We start from the raw sequence: 18142 nt of genomic DNA, 5'->3' as shown, positions 1-18142 counted from the left end.
TTAGGCTGCTAGTAGCCCTGGCAAATACTTCACTAGACTCGTCAACCAAGCCATCAGATGATGAGGATACCTTACAAAATTTCTTCATGGCTTGGCAAGCTCAAGGTATCCAACTCTGGCCGCCTGCGTGTGTCAGCATTGGGCCAGGCTCCGTGATCAGAGCTGCCGACAACCGCTGAGCTGTCTCCTCGACGAGATCAGAAGCAAGATGGAACGTTGTTCCTTTCTTCACCGTCTGAAGCATCATTTTCCAGCACTCTGGATTGACCCTTCCAATTTCAGACTCAAGCTCCTGGAAGCGCTCAATAGCTTCATAGAACTTTTGAGGATTGCGACCGTCAAGGAGGAAACAGGCCATTGAGTTCCACCACAATTGCCGCCAATCAATGAAACATGCAGTTAGGGATCATCACGGGTATGGGTATGGGTCTGGATTTTGAGACCCACGACCCGCTGCATACCTGTCGCTTCCATATATAGTAATTATTTCGATGTTTGTTCAAATACCGTTTCTGCACCAACTGTATCAAACCTACTAATTCTAACTCTTTTCCAAGTTGCAGTCATGCTTTCGTCACTCGTTGTCATCTGCGCAGCAGTCCGCTATCCGCCACTCCAGTCTTATCCTATCTGTTTCCTGCTCTCTAAGGTATGTGTACTGTGTGTTTCATACTGCTAACTACCTTGTCCTTCTCGTCTCGTCGGTCTTGTTCTCCCTGTCTCATCGGTCTTGTTCTCCCCGTCTCGTCAGTCTCGTTCTCCCCGTCTCGTCGGTCTCGCCCTCCCCGTCTCGTCGGTCTCGCCCTCCCCGTCTCGTCGGTCTCGTCCTCCCCGTCCAGTCTCATTCTTCCCGTCTCGTTAGTCTCGCTCTTCCTGTCTCGTCGGTCTCGTTCTCCCCGTCTCGTCGGTCGTGCACACTCGTGGGTACACCCGCAGGTTTACCCGTGACGATCCCTAGCCGCGATGAGGGTATGCACTCCGGTTTTGCTTTTGTTCATCGGTAGTACTCAATTTTCTACAATACAAGACATGTGTGTACGAATCTGATGGCTTGGTTGGCGAGTAGTCTAGTGAGATATTTGCCAGGGCTGCAGCGGCCTAATGATTCAAGACGCCTTAGCTAGAACAACATAGTAGACTTAAAGATTACTGAATTTTCTGCAATACAAGACCTGTGTGTGTTCAGCATGTGTGTATAATATTTGAACTGATCCGGCACCGTACAAACCCGTCTCGAAGTACTTCACAATGTAGTTCACGTCATCTCCACGTACCCATGAAGGGGCGTTAGGTATTGTGTATTACAAGAAAAAGTGACTGATTCAAAATGAAAACTAAGAATACATGGGTATTGGCTGCATAGGTTCATTGTATACTGCGACGGATATCTGCAGACAGCCAAGGAAATATCATACCAGATTACCATAATACCCCTCGCACGACAATAAACTCAACAACCTCAATAAGTTACTTCCGCAAATCTCCATCCCATCGAATGGTGTAAGTTCAGCGTTGGCTGCGATACAATTGCCGAAACTGCACACCATACCTCTCACTCCGCATGTACCCAAACTCTAATCCGAAACGCCCGGGTATCCATGACTCTTACCGATCTGCTTCATCTGAGCTGCGTCGCGAGCGTATTCGTCATCGGTCATAGGGTACGAAGGCCAACTCTCAGGTGTTAGGACGAGTCCCTGAGAAGCTTGGCCTATTGGCTTCGTCACAACGTGGAAATGTACATGGTCGACGCTTTGCCCGGCTGTCCTGCCGTTGTTCTGATTGTCATGTTAACTTAGGGTACAAACGGAGAGAGTAGGAGCTCCTGCGGGTGAGGAGGGGCGTACCTGGATGATATTGTATGAATCTTCGCCGTTCATCACTGCTATCTTCTTCATTATAGGACCAACGTCCGCGAGGAACTCATCCGGAATTCCGGGATCCGTTAATGTCCGGGAGTGGTCTAACCCGACTGTTTAGCGCAAATTTGCCTAGATTGAATGGGTACACACATTTGGGTATGATAAGAGTATGCCCATGAGAAACAGGAGGCTTCGCGAGAAAAGCGAGACTTTTAAAGTGTGGTATTGGTGATTGAACGGTGATAGTGTGACGGGGCGGCATACCTGTATTTCGTTTCATACACCTTGAAACTCGGTGCTTCCCCGGTAACGATTTTGCAGAATATACAACTGAGTGTATTTTTAAGTGAGAGAGTAACACGGATATTAGGTTTGGAGCGCACTTGGGGTCGAGCCTTGTGTCATGCGGAATTGTGCCTGCGTCCACGTTTATCGCCTCGGAATCTGCACTTGACTGTCCGGAAGAAGGATTCATTGAATGGGACGTCGTAGCAGGTAACTAATGGAGACGATAAGCTTCTGAATCGATTGGTGATGCAGGGGGGTGATAAGGGTGTGAAAGGTCCTGCGAACTATAAAAACGACGTACCGTTCCCTCTGGATTTATATGCGACTCCACAGGAACTACGTCGTCTGTCGGAGGATGGTCCGTTTGAGGGGTGAAAATGGAAGCAAGCAAGAGAACGGCACTGGCTAACAAGAAGGACTTGTGACGTGAAAGGGTGTCCATTGTGGAAGATGGCGCTGGAGAATCTGCCATTGTGGAAAGCTGTGGGTTGCACTGCCGCCACTCCGGCAATTGCGTTTGGGCGTCTTCGACAGAAGTTCGTTAATTTGGCTTGCCACGGGATGCCCGTGGACTGGTTCGGGTCTCACTGGCAGTAGTAGGCCTCAGTTGGTAGTGGCTGTTCGGTTGCTGTGTTGGAAGTGAAGCAGGCAAGCTTTGCACGATGGACCGTTCGTGATAGAACAATCGCGACCAAATGTGCCATCTTCCTTCCTACTACCAATGTCATTCATACACGAACTTGCTACTTTTGTTACCTTTGTTTTATGGCGCGCCGCACATTGTCCCATTGTTACAGTTTTGTCTTTTCACCTTACGGATTCGTACTTTGTTCAGATTCTGGATTGATAGCTGGCACAGGCACCTAGCATCAATGCTGTGCAGCTGGAATTATCATGGCAATGCAACGAGATGTAGTGTATGCAGGATGGAAGGGTGCCCTAGGGTGCCAAGTAACTAGTAAAAGACCACTACCAAGAACAATGTGTAAGTAAATTATAAATATGTCTGTGCTGGCCGCACACATTCAAGTGCGAGCTTGATGGATAGCATCCGGGGCCGATTGCCTGGTGGCCATGAAGGCCAATGGCGCTGACTCGGACATCTCACTGCACCAAGCTAAAATGTATCGGTGCGTCCAATCATGGAGGCGTCGTGACTTGCCACCTGGGCTAATAGGCATCTAGAATTCTTGTGTCGAAGTGGCGAGCGAATTACAGAGATATGATATTGAATATGAGGGCAAGAACCGAGCCTCCTAGGGTCATTGCAATTCCAAATGCCATGTCAGTTCGGCCTCTTGAATAATAGATGAACGGGAAATTGATAAATAGGTCGTGAGAGCAACAGGCGGCAGGTCATGGCGAGCACAGCGAGAACGGAGATCTAGAGTAATAATAGGTCATGAACGCATGAGGATATTATTTCGAGGTAAAAGGACAGTAAGTGGGCGGAAAAACATAGCTCACCACACTTATTTAATTTGAGTCGACATATAACGGCCTCCCACCACAGCCAGCATGCGGTGGTCAACGAATTTAATACGCCAAGTAAAACCTGTAAAACGCCCACACGAGCAGCAATGAAAAGTAAGCGCAAACAACCGAACAAAATGGTCCCAATACAAGACTGCATGCAAAAGATCCTTGCGCCTTGCACAATGTCTTTTCCGATTTCTGGTAGTCTTGTATGAGGGACCACATTCGGGTCGAAGATACCGTGTCTCCCAAAAACATACTCCTTGAAACTCTACCTAACTTTTTGTTCCTTTTCTTATAGCGGGTAGATATGAATGGAAGGAGACATGGAAGGATGTGTGAGGTGCACAGAACTTTACGGAGGGAAGCGAAGGGCGGCAAGGAGTACTTGTCCGCCAAAATGGAAAATATGGACGTGCTAGGGCTTGTAAAGGAGCGTGGCCGGCGGGAACGGCGGACCAGCGGGATCAACCCCACGCTGGGGCATTCGTGATTCCAGGGATGTAGTAGGGGCAGGGGCCCTTTAGACTAGTATAGCATTGTCCGACATAGGGTACACTACCCCAATGGACAAAAAATGGATAAAAAAAAGAGGAGCGTGATAGAGAGCGGCAGGACGTGCTGGTAAGGTACGCGGATGCGCGTTGGCACATGCGGATATAGGGGTCAATATTTGCAGGGTGTAGCGGGTATGCTTAGAACCCGAGCATTGAGGAGGTTTAGTTTTCGTGTGAGCCTCGAGGATGGCATGTGACAACGGACACAGGCAGCGATAAGTCATAGAGTATAGACTGCAGTCCGACACTGCACGATGATTTACATTGTCAACGGAGAATTTGTTGAAGCTGACTTCAAGTGATCGGTCGAGACTCAAGTCCGAGCATTGCTTAGCTAAAAATTCTTCGGTTACTTCAAACCCGGTCCAACTGGAGTCATGTGATCTACTTTGAAACCTGAGCAACATTCAATTCCTACAGATGATCGATGTGCAGCTACAAAGCAGTGAAGGGACAAGAATGTAAGCAACTATTTCTTTTCAGATGTTTTCCCATGCATGTGATGCAGCAAGTGGAGTAACCAATGATTGCTAGAATAACTAGCAGGAGCGCACGCTCAGTAAGTTCAAGAACAAACTGAGGTATGTGTTGAGACGACACAAACTAAATACGAGAGACCAAGAGCTTAGGTAATTGTACTGGTGAATGGACAAGCAGAGGAGTTCATGTGGTCAAGAAGCAGGAAGATGTGTTGCATATGGTGTTGAAGCTGATAGTACCAGATAGTGCCAAGAAGGTAATATGAAGTCTAAAAGGCAAAAGATAGTGAAAGTCAACACACCCCCTCAGCGAGACAACAAGCACAGGTTTGCGACATGTTTGACAAAAAGCAGGTGCGGCAAAGCCTTTGTCAGTACGTCTGCCACATTCTTGTGCAATGGAAGCCATTGTGGCAGAAAGACGCCTTTCTTGATCCACTCTCAAATGAAGTGATAATGGATGTTGATATGCTTGGAGCGGATGTGGTTCTTGGCTTCTTTGGAGAGAGAGATTGCACCAGTGTTGTCCATGTAGATGATGATGGGGAATGACAAAGGGATGTGAAGTTCTGAGATGAACGATTTGAGCCACAGGCCCTCCTGCATAATGTGAGTGATGACCATATACTTGGCCTGAAATTGAGAGCCTGTCCTCTGAACAACTAGCCCAGTCTGTGTCACAGTACACATGCAATCCTTCTTCGACATGATCTCCTCTGAAATGAGCATGTAAATTCAAGGTCCCACTGAGATAATGCAAGAGGTGCTTTGCAGCAGCGTAGTAGCATGGCAAGGGTGCTGTGTTGTGTTGTGCCAACGTGTTTACTGCAAAGACAATGTCTGCTCTGGTGCAGACTGTGAGATACAGAAGTTCACCGACAATCTTGTGATAGTGCATAGGGAGGTTTGGGATGTTGTTGTAGATGTTGGAGTCATGACTGAATGGATGGTTTGCATTGAGAGGCAGGAGAATGGGGTTGCAATCTAAGAGGTCGTATTCATCAAGGAGGTATGGGATGTATTCGCCTTGATGCATCCAAAGCTGACAGGATGTGCAGTCATGCTCAAACTGAATGCCAAGAAAGCATTGGATGGGCCCAAGATCCTTAATGCTGAAGCATTGGGCAATGCGACCTTTAACATAGGCTAGGAAGGGTTTGGAATTAGAGGTGCCCATTCCATTGTCAACGTGCCATCCAATGAGGCAGTAGATCCTCCCCCCATGCTGGGCCTGTCGTAGATGAAGACAGCATGGTCAACAGCACACCTCATAAAGCTGAGTTCTTTCATCATGGCATGGACTTGCTCATACCACTCCATGGCCGACTGCTTCAGGCCATATATTGTGTGCAGCATCAACCATACCAGGAGCGACCAATCTCCATCCTCAAAGCCCTTTGGCTGTCTCATATAGATCTCCTCCTTGAGAAGCCCCCAGAGAAACGCCCTTCAGGCGTCAAACGTGTCCAACTCCCAGTTGTTGTGACAGGCCAAGGCTGCAATGAACCGAATGGAGGCCATTTTGACAATGGGGGCGAAGGTTGCATTATAATCAACTCCAGAAACCTGTGAGAAGCCTTGCACGACCAGTTGTGCCTTCTGGATTGGACCTCCCTTATTGTCCTCTTTGAATTCTAGCACCCAGTGACACCCTATGGCCTTGCGCCCTGGGGGGAGCTTCATAAGTCTATACACCCCCATATCCTTCATGGTCTGCAACTCGGCCTTCATCGCGGTAAGCCACAGATTCCCATCAGGATGCTTCATAGCCTCATTGTAAGTTGCTGGGGGAATGGAGAGGTCGTAGTCTGAGTCATGTGGATTGCGTTTCCTGTTGCTGCGAATTGCTACATGACCCTGTTCTTCTATGACAACATTCACCATGAGCTCAGGGATGTCAGTGTTACAGTGGCTCAAAAAACTGTCCGCATGTTTTGACATTTTTCACTATCTATGATATTGTGTGAGAACGAACAAATGCCTCAAGGACATGGTTATACCACATTGTAGTATGGCTTCAGGGCTTTCATTTGAGCCCTACACCGTGGGAATCGGTGGAGATATGGTGGAGATACAAGGCTTACAAAATCATGACTCATGTGGACAGTTTTTTGAGCACATATTAAAACTATATAAATCATCATTTATGACACCATAACAATCATGCCACCATTAAATAAATTATAAAGTGGTGTCATTATGTCATTTTAAAACCATATCTAACTATACAAACCAAAAATTTCCATATGTCATGGCTATATTCACCATGAAAGCCACCCCCCCTGCTCAAAGGGATAATATCCTCTCTCTTTCCTATTCTGGCCTCTCTGCTTGTCAAATTTCCTCTAGAACTGGAGTATCCAAGTCCACTGTGGCCAAGTTCATCAAAGAAAGTCACACAGACAAGGAAAACTTCTGTGAAGGGCATCCATCCAAGCTCACCTCTACTGATAGGAGGGCTATTATTCAGCATATCACTACAGGAAAGGCTAATAATGCTGTCCAGGTCACCTATTACATCAATTCCACCATCACATTCCCTGTCTCTTCACACACTGTGAGAAACATTCTCAAGACAGCTCATCTCAGGTCAGTAACAAGGAAGAAAAGGCTCTCCTCTCTATCACACATATGCAGGAGGACTAGCACCCTTCTTTTTTCACATATATACCTTGCCATCTGACCCAATCCTATTTATTGTGGTCTTATATGATCATATAACATGCTTCCAGTCCATGTAATCCAATTCTGATGGGCTAAGGCAAAGGTTAGTCATCTCTGTTTATGTGTGATGGAGAGGAGAGCCTTTTCTTCCTTGTTACTGACCTGAGATGAGCTGTCTTGAGAATGTTTCTCACAGTGTGTGAAGAGACAGGGAATGTGATGGTGGAATTGATGTAATAGGTGACCTGGACAGCATTATTAGCCTTTCCTGTAGTGATATGCTGAATAATAGCCCTCCTATCAGTAGAGGTGAGCTTGGATGGATGCCCTTCACAGAAGTTTTCCTTGTCTGTGTGACTTTCTTTGATGAACTTGGCCACAGTGGACTTGGATACTCCAGTTCTAGAGGAAATTTGACAAGCAGAGAGGCCAGAATAGGAAAGAGAGAGGATATTATCCCTTTGAGCAGGGGGGGTGGCTTTCATGGTGAATATAGCCATGACATATGGAAATTTTTGGTTTGTATAGTTAGATATGGTTTTAAAATGACATAATGACACCACTTTATAATTTATTTAATGGTGGCATGATTGTTATGGTGTCATAAATGATGATTTATATAGTTTTAATATGTGCTCAAAAAACTGTCCACATGAGTCATGATTTTGTAAGCCTTGTATCTCCACCATATCTCCACCGATTCCCACGGTGTAGGGCTCAAATGAAAGCCCTGAAGCCATACTACAATGTGGTATAACCATGTCCTTGAGGCATTTGTTCGTTCTCACACAATATCATAGATAGTGAAAAATGTCAAAACATGCGGACAGTTTTTTGAGCCACTGTAGGTTCAATGTTTTCGATGGACTCCTGCTCAGTGGTTTCAGAGGCATCCACCCCCTCAAGCAAGGCAGTAGGCACCCCCTCGCGTAGGGTGTTCTCACATGCACAGTCAGCACGTACTTCACACAGAGAGGTTAGGCATGCTTTGGAGGTGGCTAACTCCTCAGCATAGGTCTGTCCAGCCTTTGTAGGGACCCAGATGCGAGACAAGCGATGTGGTTCAGGAGGGACCATAGGGGCAGATGAGGGCAATGGCATGAGCTGAGTCACCAGTTGAGTGGGCTGAGCTGGGAAGAAGGAATGTGTCATGGAAGTAGGCCTATCATCACCACTGTCTGAGTCTGAACTTGTTGAATGAGAGGTGGAAGGAAGGTTCTCATTGAAATGAACATCCTGAGCGGTAAAGAAGGCTCCCATGTCATGATCACGCAGGTGATAACCTTTGGTACCCTCTGGGTAACCCATGAAGTATGCTGGGCAGGAGTGAGGACCAAGTTTTGGTTGTAACTCTGAAGGGATTCGTGCAAAGCAGCGAGATCCCCAGATGTGAAGGTGCTCTAGGTTGGGCTTGTATCCATTGATGATCTCATAAGGTGTGACCCCTCGAGGCAGGGTGGACGATTCAGTTCTGTTCCAGAGGTAACAGACAGTGAGTGCAGCCTCCCCCCAGAGGGTAGGAGGAAGATTGGCTGTTTCCAGCATTGCAAAAAGTCTTCCCTCAATGGTCCTGATTGCCTGTTCAGCCTTGCCATTTTGCTGATGTGCATACGGTGCCAAGATTTGACACTCTATCCCTGCAGATGCGAGAGCATGCATAAATGCCAAGCTCATAAACTCCCCCCTGTTGTCAGAGTGAAATACCTTCACTTGTCGTCCTGATCAGTTTTCCCAACGTTTGCGTACAATCTCCCAGGCTTCTAAAGCCTGATCCTTAGTTGCTAAGAGTTGGAGACTGAGGAGGTTGCTGTGGTCATCCAGGAAGATGACAAAGTGGTGTTTGCTGTGAGGCGTCACTACTGGGAAAGGTCCACAGAGGTTGGAATGTATGAGGTCGAGTACATGAGTTGCAGGAGGTGTGGTGGACATGGGATAAGGTTTGCGTGGGTGTTTAGCCATTGTTAAGAACCATGCTCAAAGGGGAGAGAGACTGACTCAGAGGGGCTTGGCCTCAGCTCGTATGCTGTGCCCCTTACCTGAGTATGTGCCCTTCATTTCAGAGGAAGTCCAATGATGGTCCAATAAAGTCTGGAGGACTTCCGGAGGCTGGCTACTCTGGTGGAGAGTGCAGGAGGACTTCCGGAGGAGCGTGGGAAATGTCCGGAGGAGCGTGGGAGAGTTCCGGAGGAATGCAGGAAATGCTCAGGAGAGTTCCTGCTGCAAGGTAATACTTCTACAGGAAATCAGGATGGAAGGATAGGAGGTCCAGAGGACAGGAGGACAAGATGTCCAGAGGTCCAGAGTATGGAGGACAGGATACCCAGAGGTATGAGGGACAGGACGTCCGGAGGTCCAGAGGGCAGAACGTCCGAAGGACAGGATACCCAGAGGTATGAGGGACAGGACGTCCGGAGGTCCGGAAGGAATAGGGGCTACATCAGACAAAGTCTGATGTAGAAGCAAACAGAGGTAGACTACCCTAAGGTAGAGTTGGAGGGACAGGAAGTGGACCTAAGTCCAGAAAGAGGGTAAGTGCCAGAAAGGCAAGACTCTAGTCTAGGGAAGCAATCCCTAGACTTGGGACAGAGACATAGGGGACAAATCCAGAGGTCTGGAATTCCAGCCTAGGGAGTCCATCCCTAGGCCTTATGGAAAAGGACGAGACTCAGACAGACTGAAGTCCGGAAGATGATTGGCAAGTAGAACAGGATCTAAGATGATATTCAGACTGAGGACTCTACTGTAGTTGTACAGGGGTTATATACTAGAGACTATCTGAGAGGATCAGTAAGCAAAGGAGTAAGGCTATGTACGAGCATGTGGAAACACATTGGTAAGTAAGATGGAACATAAGTAAATGAACTCGGAGATGAAACTAGTACAAGGATCAATCAGCAAGACAGAAACAGAGATAACCAAGAACCAGAAAGGTGGAGATGCCTAAATGGGGATAGGTGCAGGATCTCGGATGGAGGGTGGGAATAGGTCCAGAGATAGTAACAGTTAATATCCGGAGGTCCGGAGATCTGGGGATCTGGAAGGCAGGACAGAAACAGGACTGAGATATGTGAGGTGGTGGATGTAGTCCGGAATCCAAGAGGAGGTAAAGTCCTGATGTCTTGCTGGATGGAATGTGCATAGGGTGGACAGGATAGGGGATCCAGGAATGAGTCGGATATGGGGTCCAGAAATAAGTCCAGAAAGCATGGGAATATGATGGGATCTATGTCTGGCATACAGGATATGACAGCCATGATGCAAGGTTCACACATGCAAAATGGATGGGAAGTGTCTATTTTTGTACCAGTGGTGAAGAGAGGGAGTCTTTTCACGGCATCTCCACCCAGATGACCTAATCTTGCATGCCAAAGGTCCCAAGATAATGGTACCTTGGCAAAGGCAGTTATTTCAAGATGCGGGGAAGGATCCGAAGGTGGGATGAACATGAGGTCGAGAAAGACAAGATTACCCTGCAGAGGGACATCACCGAGTATGTTGTTACAAAAGACAAGTTGGTATCTTGGAGGAGATGGCTTAAAATTGTGTTCACACCCTTTTTTCAACATGCAGCCTACTGACATGAGGTTGATAAGTGCCCCAGGGGCATGCAAGCAATCGGTCAGTCTGATGCATTGCGTGCGGTTCCCAATGGTTAAATCTGCTATGCAATCACCTCGTCCTGAAGTTTGCAGTGTTCCATGGTTTGCAGTTTTCATGGAGACGTTGGTGCTCACATTGAACATCCAGAAGAATTCTCGACTGGTAATGAGAGTCGAGGTCATGCCAGAGTCTAAAATGGTAGAGAGAGCCTGACTGGAGATGCAAGCGAGGTCCTCATCCATTGGTACACAACTGGGATCAAGCTCAATGTCCTCAATGAGAGCACAGGACCAGTCTCAGCTGTGATTACTCATAGCGAGGGCCAATGTCTCTGAATAGCCTGGTGGGGCACTGGTTGAGCTGGACATTGTGTTAGGAGTGGTGGGCTTGTTTTCTGTAGCGGCTGCTGCTATGTTCGTCTTTTTACCTCTGCGTTGCTGACCCCATGGTGCTTTTCCTTCCATTCCCCCACCAGCTTGCATGCAGTGTTCCTGATCATGCATGAGTGAGTGGGGAAGACCTGTGCACACAGGGTTATTGCAAGGTATTCCTCTAGGATTCTGCTTGTGCATACAGACACCATTCAAAGGGTTAACTCTTCACTTGGAGGAGGTAGAAGAGCTGACAGCATTGGCATATTCAGAGCCTGGTCAAGCCAGTTTCTGATGGCCACACTGCCTGTTGGCCTCTTCAGTGAATGCAGCTGCGACATCTTCAAAGGAGACAGAAGGAGCAGTTGTAGTCATGGAGGAAGTAGTGGTCGATGAGGAAGTGGTTACTGGTGGTTTGTAGAGTCCAAGGGTGAGGCTCTGGAAGACGACCCATTGCGGGGTCTCAGGAAGCCCATGCAGGAGCATCCAGACTGCTTCCAAGTCAGAGAATGTGATGCCCATTTCAGCGAATCTTCAACAGCCATTCCTGAAGACACTGATGTATCTTGACGCATCTTCTGTGTCTTTAAGCCGTTCTGAGAAGAGCTGATCACAAAGTTCGAACTGTGAAGTGATGTCGAGTCAACCAAAATGTTTGAGTAAGGTCTCCCATTGTTGGTGGGCCATTAGCTTTTTGCTGAGCATATTCTAAATGATGAGGGAGAGATGCCTGCCAATGAGAGCCTTGGCTTGGGCATCATCTTTCACCCATTCTTTGATGGCAGTGAGTTTGGCAGGAGTTGGATGCCCTGCTGTGGCTGCTGTGGGCATAGTGACAGCATATTCAGCGACGTCGTTAGGGTCAGTGCCATCACTACAATGGCTCCAGAGGCCCTCTCCAGCTAGAGCCAATTCTACAGCCCTGCACCAGCTAGGGTAGACATCTGCCCCAGAAAGTTCTGCAATATGATCGTATTTACCCATAGTGGATAACTGAGTCGAAGTGAGTTTGTCCACATGCATATTGATAAGAGCTCGTCTAGAGCCCAGGGCTCATAACCTGATCGCTAGAATAACTAGCAGGAGCACATGCTCAGTAAGTTCAAGAACAAACTATCATTGAAGATATCTACCTGGCAGGAGCACACGCTAGGTTACATCAGTATGAGATAGAACAGCGAGTAAGAGATATAACATACCTCAGTAAGTTCAAGAACAAACTGAGGTATGTGTTGAGACGACGCGAACTAAATACGAGAGACCAAGAGCTTAGGTAATTGTACCGGTGAATGGACGAGCGGAGGAGTTCGTGTGGTCAAGAAGCAGGAAGATGTGTTGCATATGGTGTTGAAGCTGATAGTACCAGATAGTGCCAAGAAGGTAATACGAAGTCTAAAAGGCAAAAGATAGTGAAAGTCAACAACCGATAAGCTACTTCCTCCTCCCCCATCCCAGCCTCTGTTTTATTAGATTTCCCCGATCTACCAAAGTCTATCAGGCGGAAGCTCTTGCCAGAGTGCGGCCGATCAATTGGCCACTCTGTTGGCTTGCCCTGCTGCCACAGGATGTTCCGCGCTGCAAATGACAGATGTAACCACCCTGCACGATTAAAGCGCACTATGAGTGACGCGCACTCTTGCCTGTCGTCCTGGCACAACTCATCTGGATCTATCTCGCGGCCACAGTGCTCCAGGAGTAATATTGGACTCAGATAACGAGGTCGACTCGAATATTCAATGTAGTCACTTGGATCGTCAGGCGTGTAATACCCGTAGAATTGTGGGCAGAGATGGGGAGAGGATCGTGTATTGGGGGTATGACGTTATACCCGTTCCAGTGTTGGAAGAAGTGGTCAGGGAATGATTGATAGTTTATCGCCTCTCGAGCGAGGTGGTGGTCGGATTCGAGCGAGAGTTTTGCAACAACACCGACTATCGCAGTGCGTGGAACGAGTCCCGAGCCAAAACTTGAACTCCTGTGATCGCATTGTTCTTCCGAGGGGCTTTGCCACTTCACAGTAGTGTGGATGCGAAGTACTGACCCAGAGTAAGATGCGATGCGGATGACCCTGGGAGGTTCAAGGGTGAATGTTTCTTCTTCGCTTTGTTCGTGCTCGTTTTCCTCCAGATCTTTCTCTTCGCCACTGGCATTGTCCTGCTCTAGTTCCATTCTCCCTTTTCCCTTGCCCTCCTTTGGGGCAGACCCCAGCGCACACGGTCGATTGTCGTCTACCTCCATATCAGTATCAGGAGCCTCTTCCTGCTCAACTTTGACTCCAGGTTCCAGACCCCGCCCGTCCATGGCACCGATTTTGACGTCGGTTTCAGCACCTCTTGTTGTCGTTGCATTGCTAGCAGTGTCTGCAGGAGAATCCCCGTTCGAACCCGGTGCGTCATTAATATTGGTGGACTTTTCACCACCGTCTTAGAATCCCAAGGTGAACGTAAAATATATGACCCAGTCACTTCTAGAAACTGGTGCTCTTCGATAGTAACATGACCAGTTGTTCGCTTCGGGCCAGAGGCCTCCGAGGGCTTTCTTCCCAGGCCACCCTGCATTGTTTCTTCGGGTTTCTCCGTCGGGTCTTTTAGGACTTCTTCCCATTCTCCCTCGTCCTTTAATTTCTGGACCTATTGGCGGATGTCCTCCTCCACACAAGCTTTGCATAGGCGAGGCTCCACAAAAAGGTCACGCGGAAGCTCCCACTCCACGCTGTGCACGATTGAATTATGCCCGACGCCCACTGCACGAGGTGAAAGGTAGAGATGAGCTTCTTCCACTTGCGCCCTCTTCCGGGGTCGTGGAGGGAGTACAACTTCAATCCGCGGCTCTTCCGTCGGTCCTTCCTTGTCAGTGGGGAGGATGTGCATCACGCTCTCTTCCTTGGCTGCTTCGTCTTCTGCTATCTCGGCCTGTTTCCGCGCCTTAGACGCGACCTTCTTACCTTCCGGCCCAAAGGAGAGGGAATAGGTCCGGACGATGTCTCCTTCATTGGTAACCTTGGAAAGCCATTGAGTATTATGGTCAGAATCATTCTTATTGACGGTTAATTTGTTCCAAGGGTCATGAACATAGAGCTTTTGAGGAAGAAGGTGCAAAGGAATACGTTGTTGAAGTATCGGAATCTCGTCGTGCGTGCAAGGGATGAAAGGATATGGAGAAAGATAGTGGTCGGGATGGAAGGGCGAGTCAATATTTGGCAACGGCGCAGCAGGATTGCCTGTCGGCTGGTCTGCACTGTCTTCTGATGATGTTTCACTTTCAGTTTCAAGCATTGATGCCTTGAGCTGCGCACGGGCAATTGCATCTTCTGAATAGTCATCAACGACTGATACTGCCTCCTCTTCTTGCTCCCTCCCGATATTGTCCCCTTGATCACCGACTGGAGGGGTTGAATCTTCATCTGTGGCTTTTTCCAGGTCGCTATAGCTGAAAGCAGACCGGCTTGTTTTTTCCTTCTCTCTGATCTTCTTTCGACTGGAAAACTGGTTGAATATGCCCAATGCGACGCGTGTATCATAACACCTTATCAGTTCCCCGATATCGACTACTGGCACCTCCTTAGGATCCTCCTCCTTATCGGCCCAATAGAGTTCATCCTCTGCTATGAGCTCACCATGCTTGCGCATCCATTTTGCAAGTCTGCTGCCCGTGGAGATGGTGAGATAGTTCTTTACATCTGGGGCACGTAGAACAAAGTAGAAGTCGTAGAGTGTTGCGCCCCACAGATCAATTCCATTGTCAGCCTCCTTTCCCCGCAGTGAAGATGCTATGATGGTGTTTCCTTTGGGATCACGAGGCCAGACGCGGAAGACAATACGATTCTTGCCATATCCAGTGCAATGCTTGTTAGTATCGACTTGATGTTGGGTGGTCTGGGGAAGTTTGTGGGGACAAGGAAATGAATCTGATCCGCCCCATCCCCCTATCGCACAAATTCTTCTGTCGCCGCGTATGACAATAGCGCTGTTGCCTAGATATTTGGTCTTGAATGCAGTTCCTTCCGATGCCCTTTGCCGAGTCTTATTTTCCGAGCATCAGCAAGTAAATTCACGCAGAGATACTCAAAACTGACCAGGAGATCATACCGTCCCACCAGGTGAAGGTCAACGCAAACGTGCAATCTACAGAAACAGCCATTGCCATCACTTGGAATGATAACTTCTGTTAGATCTCCCCCACGAGACAAACAGCCACATATCTCAACCCACATGAATTTTAGATGTCCACTGCCCATCCACAGCCCTCCACAGTTTGTTTATTCTCAGGTGCAGTACGCTTCCGTCTTCGTACGCGCACAAGAGGCGCAGCTCATTTGTAGGCGTAGATGACAATGGAGTAGATGTAATAGGAGCGTGAAAGAGGTGCATTAACGTAATGATTCCTGATTTGCTGACCATCCGAGAAAGGTGCCGCAGAGGTGCCCTGTAGATCACCTATGGTTGCGTGCGGCCTTTGACGCGATGAAAGCAACCAGATATCTGCCTGACAAGTTCATAGTACATACTGAGATCACTCCGTATTAGACACTGGAAGGTATGCCCACCAGAGCTGATTCTACGAGGTTCGGAACAGCGAGGAGACCTTCCTGCTTGCTCTCTCCTAGGAGAGAGAACCTGCAGTAGTTGAGGGCATTTATATCCGGAGAATAACATATCGTGGGTGTTGATAGATCCGACAAAGTTGCAGGTCCTTGTCTGATGGAAGCGGATTCTTCAGGTCGTGCCCAGATGCAGACTTTATTGTCCCTCTCATGTCTAATCATCAAGTATCACAAATATTCTAGGAGAATCAGGTTAGTCACCACGTTATTATCTGAGAAGCCCACTCTTCAACGCCTAGCAGTGAGTCAGCGTGAGCTTTCCGTGATGCGAGCAGTCGCAATGAGCGCATGGATGTAACGACAACTTGTCCTGCACGATCTCCAGAGTAGAGTCTCTCGTTGTCCGTCGAAATGAATAAGTGCGCACTGCGTTGGAATACGGGTGAGTAGGTGATGGTGATGACAGAGCCATTGGCACGGACCGAAAGTTGCCGTTCCATTCCGTGTTGAATTTAGGCCCGTAACAGAGTCTGACTCTCTGCTCGCGCTCAGGTCCAAATATGATAGCATAAGTATCTGGTTAGCCTTACTTAGTTGTGCGATAGAATTTGAATGTGCATGCAAGACAACCAAAACGAAATGTCTGAAACGATATCGTATAATCGTCTTATTATAAGCATGTCTATATATATCATTATCGTATGGAGTACACACTGAGTGAGGCTTCCAACCCAAAAGCCTAAGACGTGAAGCGTTTTGTCAATGCAGGCATGGCGCTGACGTGCTATCATAACTGAGCCCAAACATGGATATGCATTGGCTCACGGCTCCCCTGCAGGGTTGGTAGGTATCAAGAATTCTTCTGCAGAAGTAGCAAGCGCGTCGTAGAGATATATGACACCGAATATGAGGAAGAGAACTGCGCCTCCTAGGGTTACTGCAAGGCTGGGTCAGTTGCGATGCTTCTAAATGGATGACAAACAAGAAAATCGGAACAAATGAAACAAGGCGGCAGGTTAAATGCACCAAGCACAGCAGGAATGCCATGCGCATTGGGGAGTATTGATAGACGACGAGCGTCAAATAAACGCACGAGAGTGTGATGATATTCCGAAGCAAAACACAATGATTAGGTGCAAATAAATGACTCACCATGCTTGACTGATATCTTACTTGATACATACCGCCCACCTACGACGGCCAGCGCTGTACAACATGTATGACCAAGGACCGTCCCTAGTGTCACGAGATACACATTCTAAAAACGCGCTTTGTCAACACAGGTCTCGAACTAAGAAAGAAAAAAGAGAGCTTACATGAGCAGCACCTAAAGCAATCGTAGCAATCTGACTCCTATCCCCCCACTCCCCGAGGAAAGTAAGCACAAAGGACTGCACGAAAACAGGCCCAAGGATAAGACTGCAAAAATTCCTCACGCCTTCCGCGATACTCCAACCCAATTTCTTCTGTTTTCGCGCGCTGGGAGATGAAGGGACCGCTTCCCCCTCCTCGAGCCGTTCAAGCGGAATGCTATCCCCCGCATCAAATCCGTCCCCATCTATCTCCTCTTCCGCCTCCCTCATCTCTTCCTCAACCTTTTTCCTCCCCTTTCCCTCCATCTCCCTTGCCTCCATGACCATCTTACTCCCAAACACCAGAAACAGCACCCCAGCCATGATCTGAGTCCATTTTTTGGGTAAAAGCGTGGGTAGTATATGCCCCAGTGACGCTGACAGCATAGACATGAGCGCAAGGGAAGCAATAGCGCCCAGGAAGACGACGAGGCGAGGATGGCGCATGGCGAGAATGGCAGAGATGAAGAAGGTTTTGTCCCCAATTTCGGAGAGGATGATTGTCATAAAGGAGCGGATGAGGGTTTCCACTGAGAGATCGGTGGGCATGGTGGGTGGTTCTGTTGACATCTTGGATGGAATCAAGGTTAGATAGTGAGAAGGGAGGAAGAGGCTTACTTACCGTGTGCGACGTAGTAAGTCCGATCTGGGAACCTTTTGTTTGAGTGTGCACCGCACGACTGTGTTATAAGTAACTGGCGGTGGGCAATTGAGCCCGCTTTGGGGAACCAAGTCTTTTCCCACAGCCTGCCAAGGCAACATGCAGTCCACAAATATCATGTCGATGTGATAGCGCGTTTGGTTTGTTAATTTTGATATTTGTCGATGCAGGTGCGAGTACTCTTCAGCCTTCGACCTACCAGCACAGCGACGACAGCAAAATTCAAACCGACACAAGTAAACGAGTTCACCACACCCTGCGATACGTCGAAAACACGCCACAAAGACAT

At 48.1% G+C, this 18142-nt stretch overlaps 7 protein-coding genes across 7 annotated transcripts; all 7 read right to left on the bottom strand.

Annotated features, from left to right (window-relative positions):
• Nucleotides 1-13: 13 nt before the first annotated feature.
• On the bottom strand, nt 14-471 carry BJ212DRAFT_349069 (uncharacterized protein). The gene is made up of 2 exons (XM_041342986.1): nt 71-471; nt 14-17 (listed from the first exon to the last, which is right to left on the bottom strand). Exon 1 carries the CDS (start codon nt 356-358, stop codon nt 101-103), a length of 258 nt encoding a protein of 85 aa, XP_041192057.1. The 5' UTR covers nt 359-471; the 3' UTR covers nt 14-17; nt 71-100.
• A 709-nt stretch (nt 472-1180) lies between these two features.
• BJ212DRAFT_1361715 (HIT-like domain-containing protein) lies at nt 1181-2437 on the bottom strand. Its single transcript, XM_041335923.1, has 6 exons — nt 2246-2437; nt 2127-2192; nt 2013-2071; nt 1848-1963; nt 1550-1778; nt 1181-1488 (listed from the first exon to the last, which is right to left on the bottom strand). The coding sequence occupies exons 1-5, from the start codon at nt 2335-2337 to the stop codon at nt 1575-1577; spliced, it is 537 nt and encodes a 178-aa protein (XP_041192056.1). The 5' UTR covers nt 2338-2437; the 3' UTR covers nt 1181-1488; nt 1550-1574.
• Nucleotides 2438-11576: 9139 nt separating this feature from the next.
• Nucleotides 11577-11819, bottom strand: BJ212DRAFT_1273930 (uncharacterized protein; the record flags this gene model as incomplete). The annotated part of the gene is made up of 1 exon (XM_041331124.1): nt 11577-11819. The coding sequence occupies one exon, from the start codon at nt 11817-11819 to the stop codon at nt 11577-11579; it is 243 nt and encodes an 80-aa protein (XP_041192055.1).
• Nucleotides 11820-12761: 942 nt separating this feature from the next.
• BJ212DRAFT_348947 (uncharacterized protein) lies at nt 12762-13844 on the bottom strand. Its single transcript, XM_041342984.1, has 2 exons — nt 12960-13844; nt 12762-12904 (listed from the first exon to the last, which is right to left on the bottom strand). The coding sequence occupies exon 1, from the start codon at nt 13596-13598 to the stop codon at nt 13005-13007; it is 594 nt and encodes a 197-aa protein (XP_041192054.1). The 5' UTR covers nt 13599-13844; the 3' UTR covers nt 12762-12904; nt 12960-13004.
• A 1-nt stretch (nt 13845) lies between these two features.
• Nucleotides 13846-15815, bottom strand: BJ212DRAFT_348952 (uncharacterized protein). Its single transcript, XM_041342985.1, has 3 exons — nt 15509-15815; nt 15373-15445; nt 13846-15319 (listed from the first exon to the last, which is right to left on the bottom strand). Exons 1-3 carry the CDS (start codon nt 15532-15534, stop codon nt 13928-13930), a joined length of 1491 nt encoding a protein of 496 aa, XP_041192053.1. The 5' UTR covers nt 15535-15815; the 3' UTR covers nt 13846-13927.
• BJ212DRAFT_1481907 (uncharacterized protein) lies at nt 15609-16340 on the bottom strand (the record flags this gene model as incomplete). The annotated part of the gene is made up of 3 exons (XM_041340326.1): nt 15609-15782; nt 15844-16054; nt 16126-16340. The coding sequence occupies 3 exons, from the start codon at nt 16338-16340 to the stop codon at nt 15609-15611; spliced, it is 600 nt and encodes a 199-aa protein (XP_041192052.1).
• Nucleotides 16341-16661: 321 nt separating this feature from the next.
• BJ212DRAFT_1273803 (uncharacterized protein) lies at nt 16662-17741 on the bottom strand (the record flags this gene model as incomplete). The annotated part of the gene is made up of 3 exons (XM_041331117.1): nt 16662-16777; nt 16993-17098; nt 17157-17741. 3 exons carry the CDS (start codon nt 17739-17741, stop codon nt 16662-16664), a joined length of 807 nt encoding a protein of 268 aa, XP_041192051.1.
• Between the last annotated feature and the right edge of the window lie 401 nt (nt 17742-18142).

This window comes from Suillus subaureus (genome assembly GCF_016647635.1).
Source record: "Suillus subaureus strain MN1 chromosome Unknown BJ212scaffold_20, whole genome shotgun sequence".
Classification (NCBI taxonomy): domain Eukaryota; kingdom Fungi; phylum Basidiomycota; class Agaricomycetes; order Boletales; family Suillaceae; genus Suillus; species Suillus subaureus.
The sequence above is the reverse complement of the archived record's forward strand: the minus strand, read 5'-3'. Positions and strand labels throughout refer to the sequence as shown.

Coding starts and splice junctions, on each gene's coding strand:
- BJ212DRAFT_348947 (XM_041342984.1), bottom strand. CDS start 13,598: ATGGACGGGCGGGGTCTGGAACCTGGAGTCAAAGTTGAGCAGGAAGAG.
- BJ212DRAFT_349069 (XM_041342986.1), bottom strand. CDS start 358: ATGGCCTGTTTCCTCCTTGACGGTCGCAATCCTCAAAAGTTCTATGAA.
- BJ212DRAFT_1361715 (XM_041335923.1), bottom strand. CDS start 2,337: ATGAATCCTTCTTCCGGACAGTCAAGTGCAGATTCCGAGGCGATAAAC. Junction 2,072..2,126: donor GTGTATGAAACGAAATACAG/GTATGCCGCCCC, acceptor ACACTTTAAAAG/TCTCGCTTTTCTCGCGAAGC. Junction 1,964..2,012: donor TACTCTTATCATACCCAAAT/GTGTGTACCCAT, acceptor CAGTCGGGTTAG/ACCACTCCCGGACATTAACG.
- BJ212DRAFT_348952 (XM_041342985.1), bottom strand. CDS start 15,534: ATGGGCAGTGGACATCTAAAATTCAT. Junction 15,446..15,508: donor AGTGGACATCTAAAATTCAT/GTGGGTTGAGAT, acceptor TATCATTCCAAG/TGATGGCAATGGCTGTTTCT. Junction 15,320..15,372: donor TGGGACGGTATGATCTCCTG/GTCAGTTTTGAG, acceptor TCGGAAAATAAG/ACTCGGCAAAGGGCATCGGA.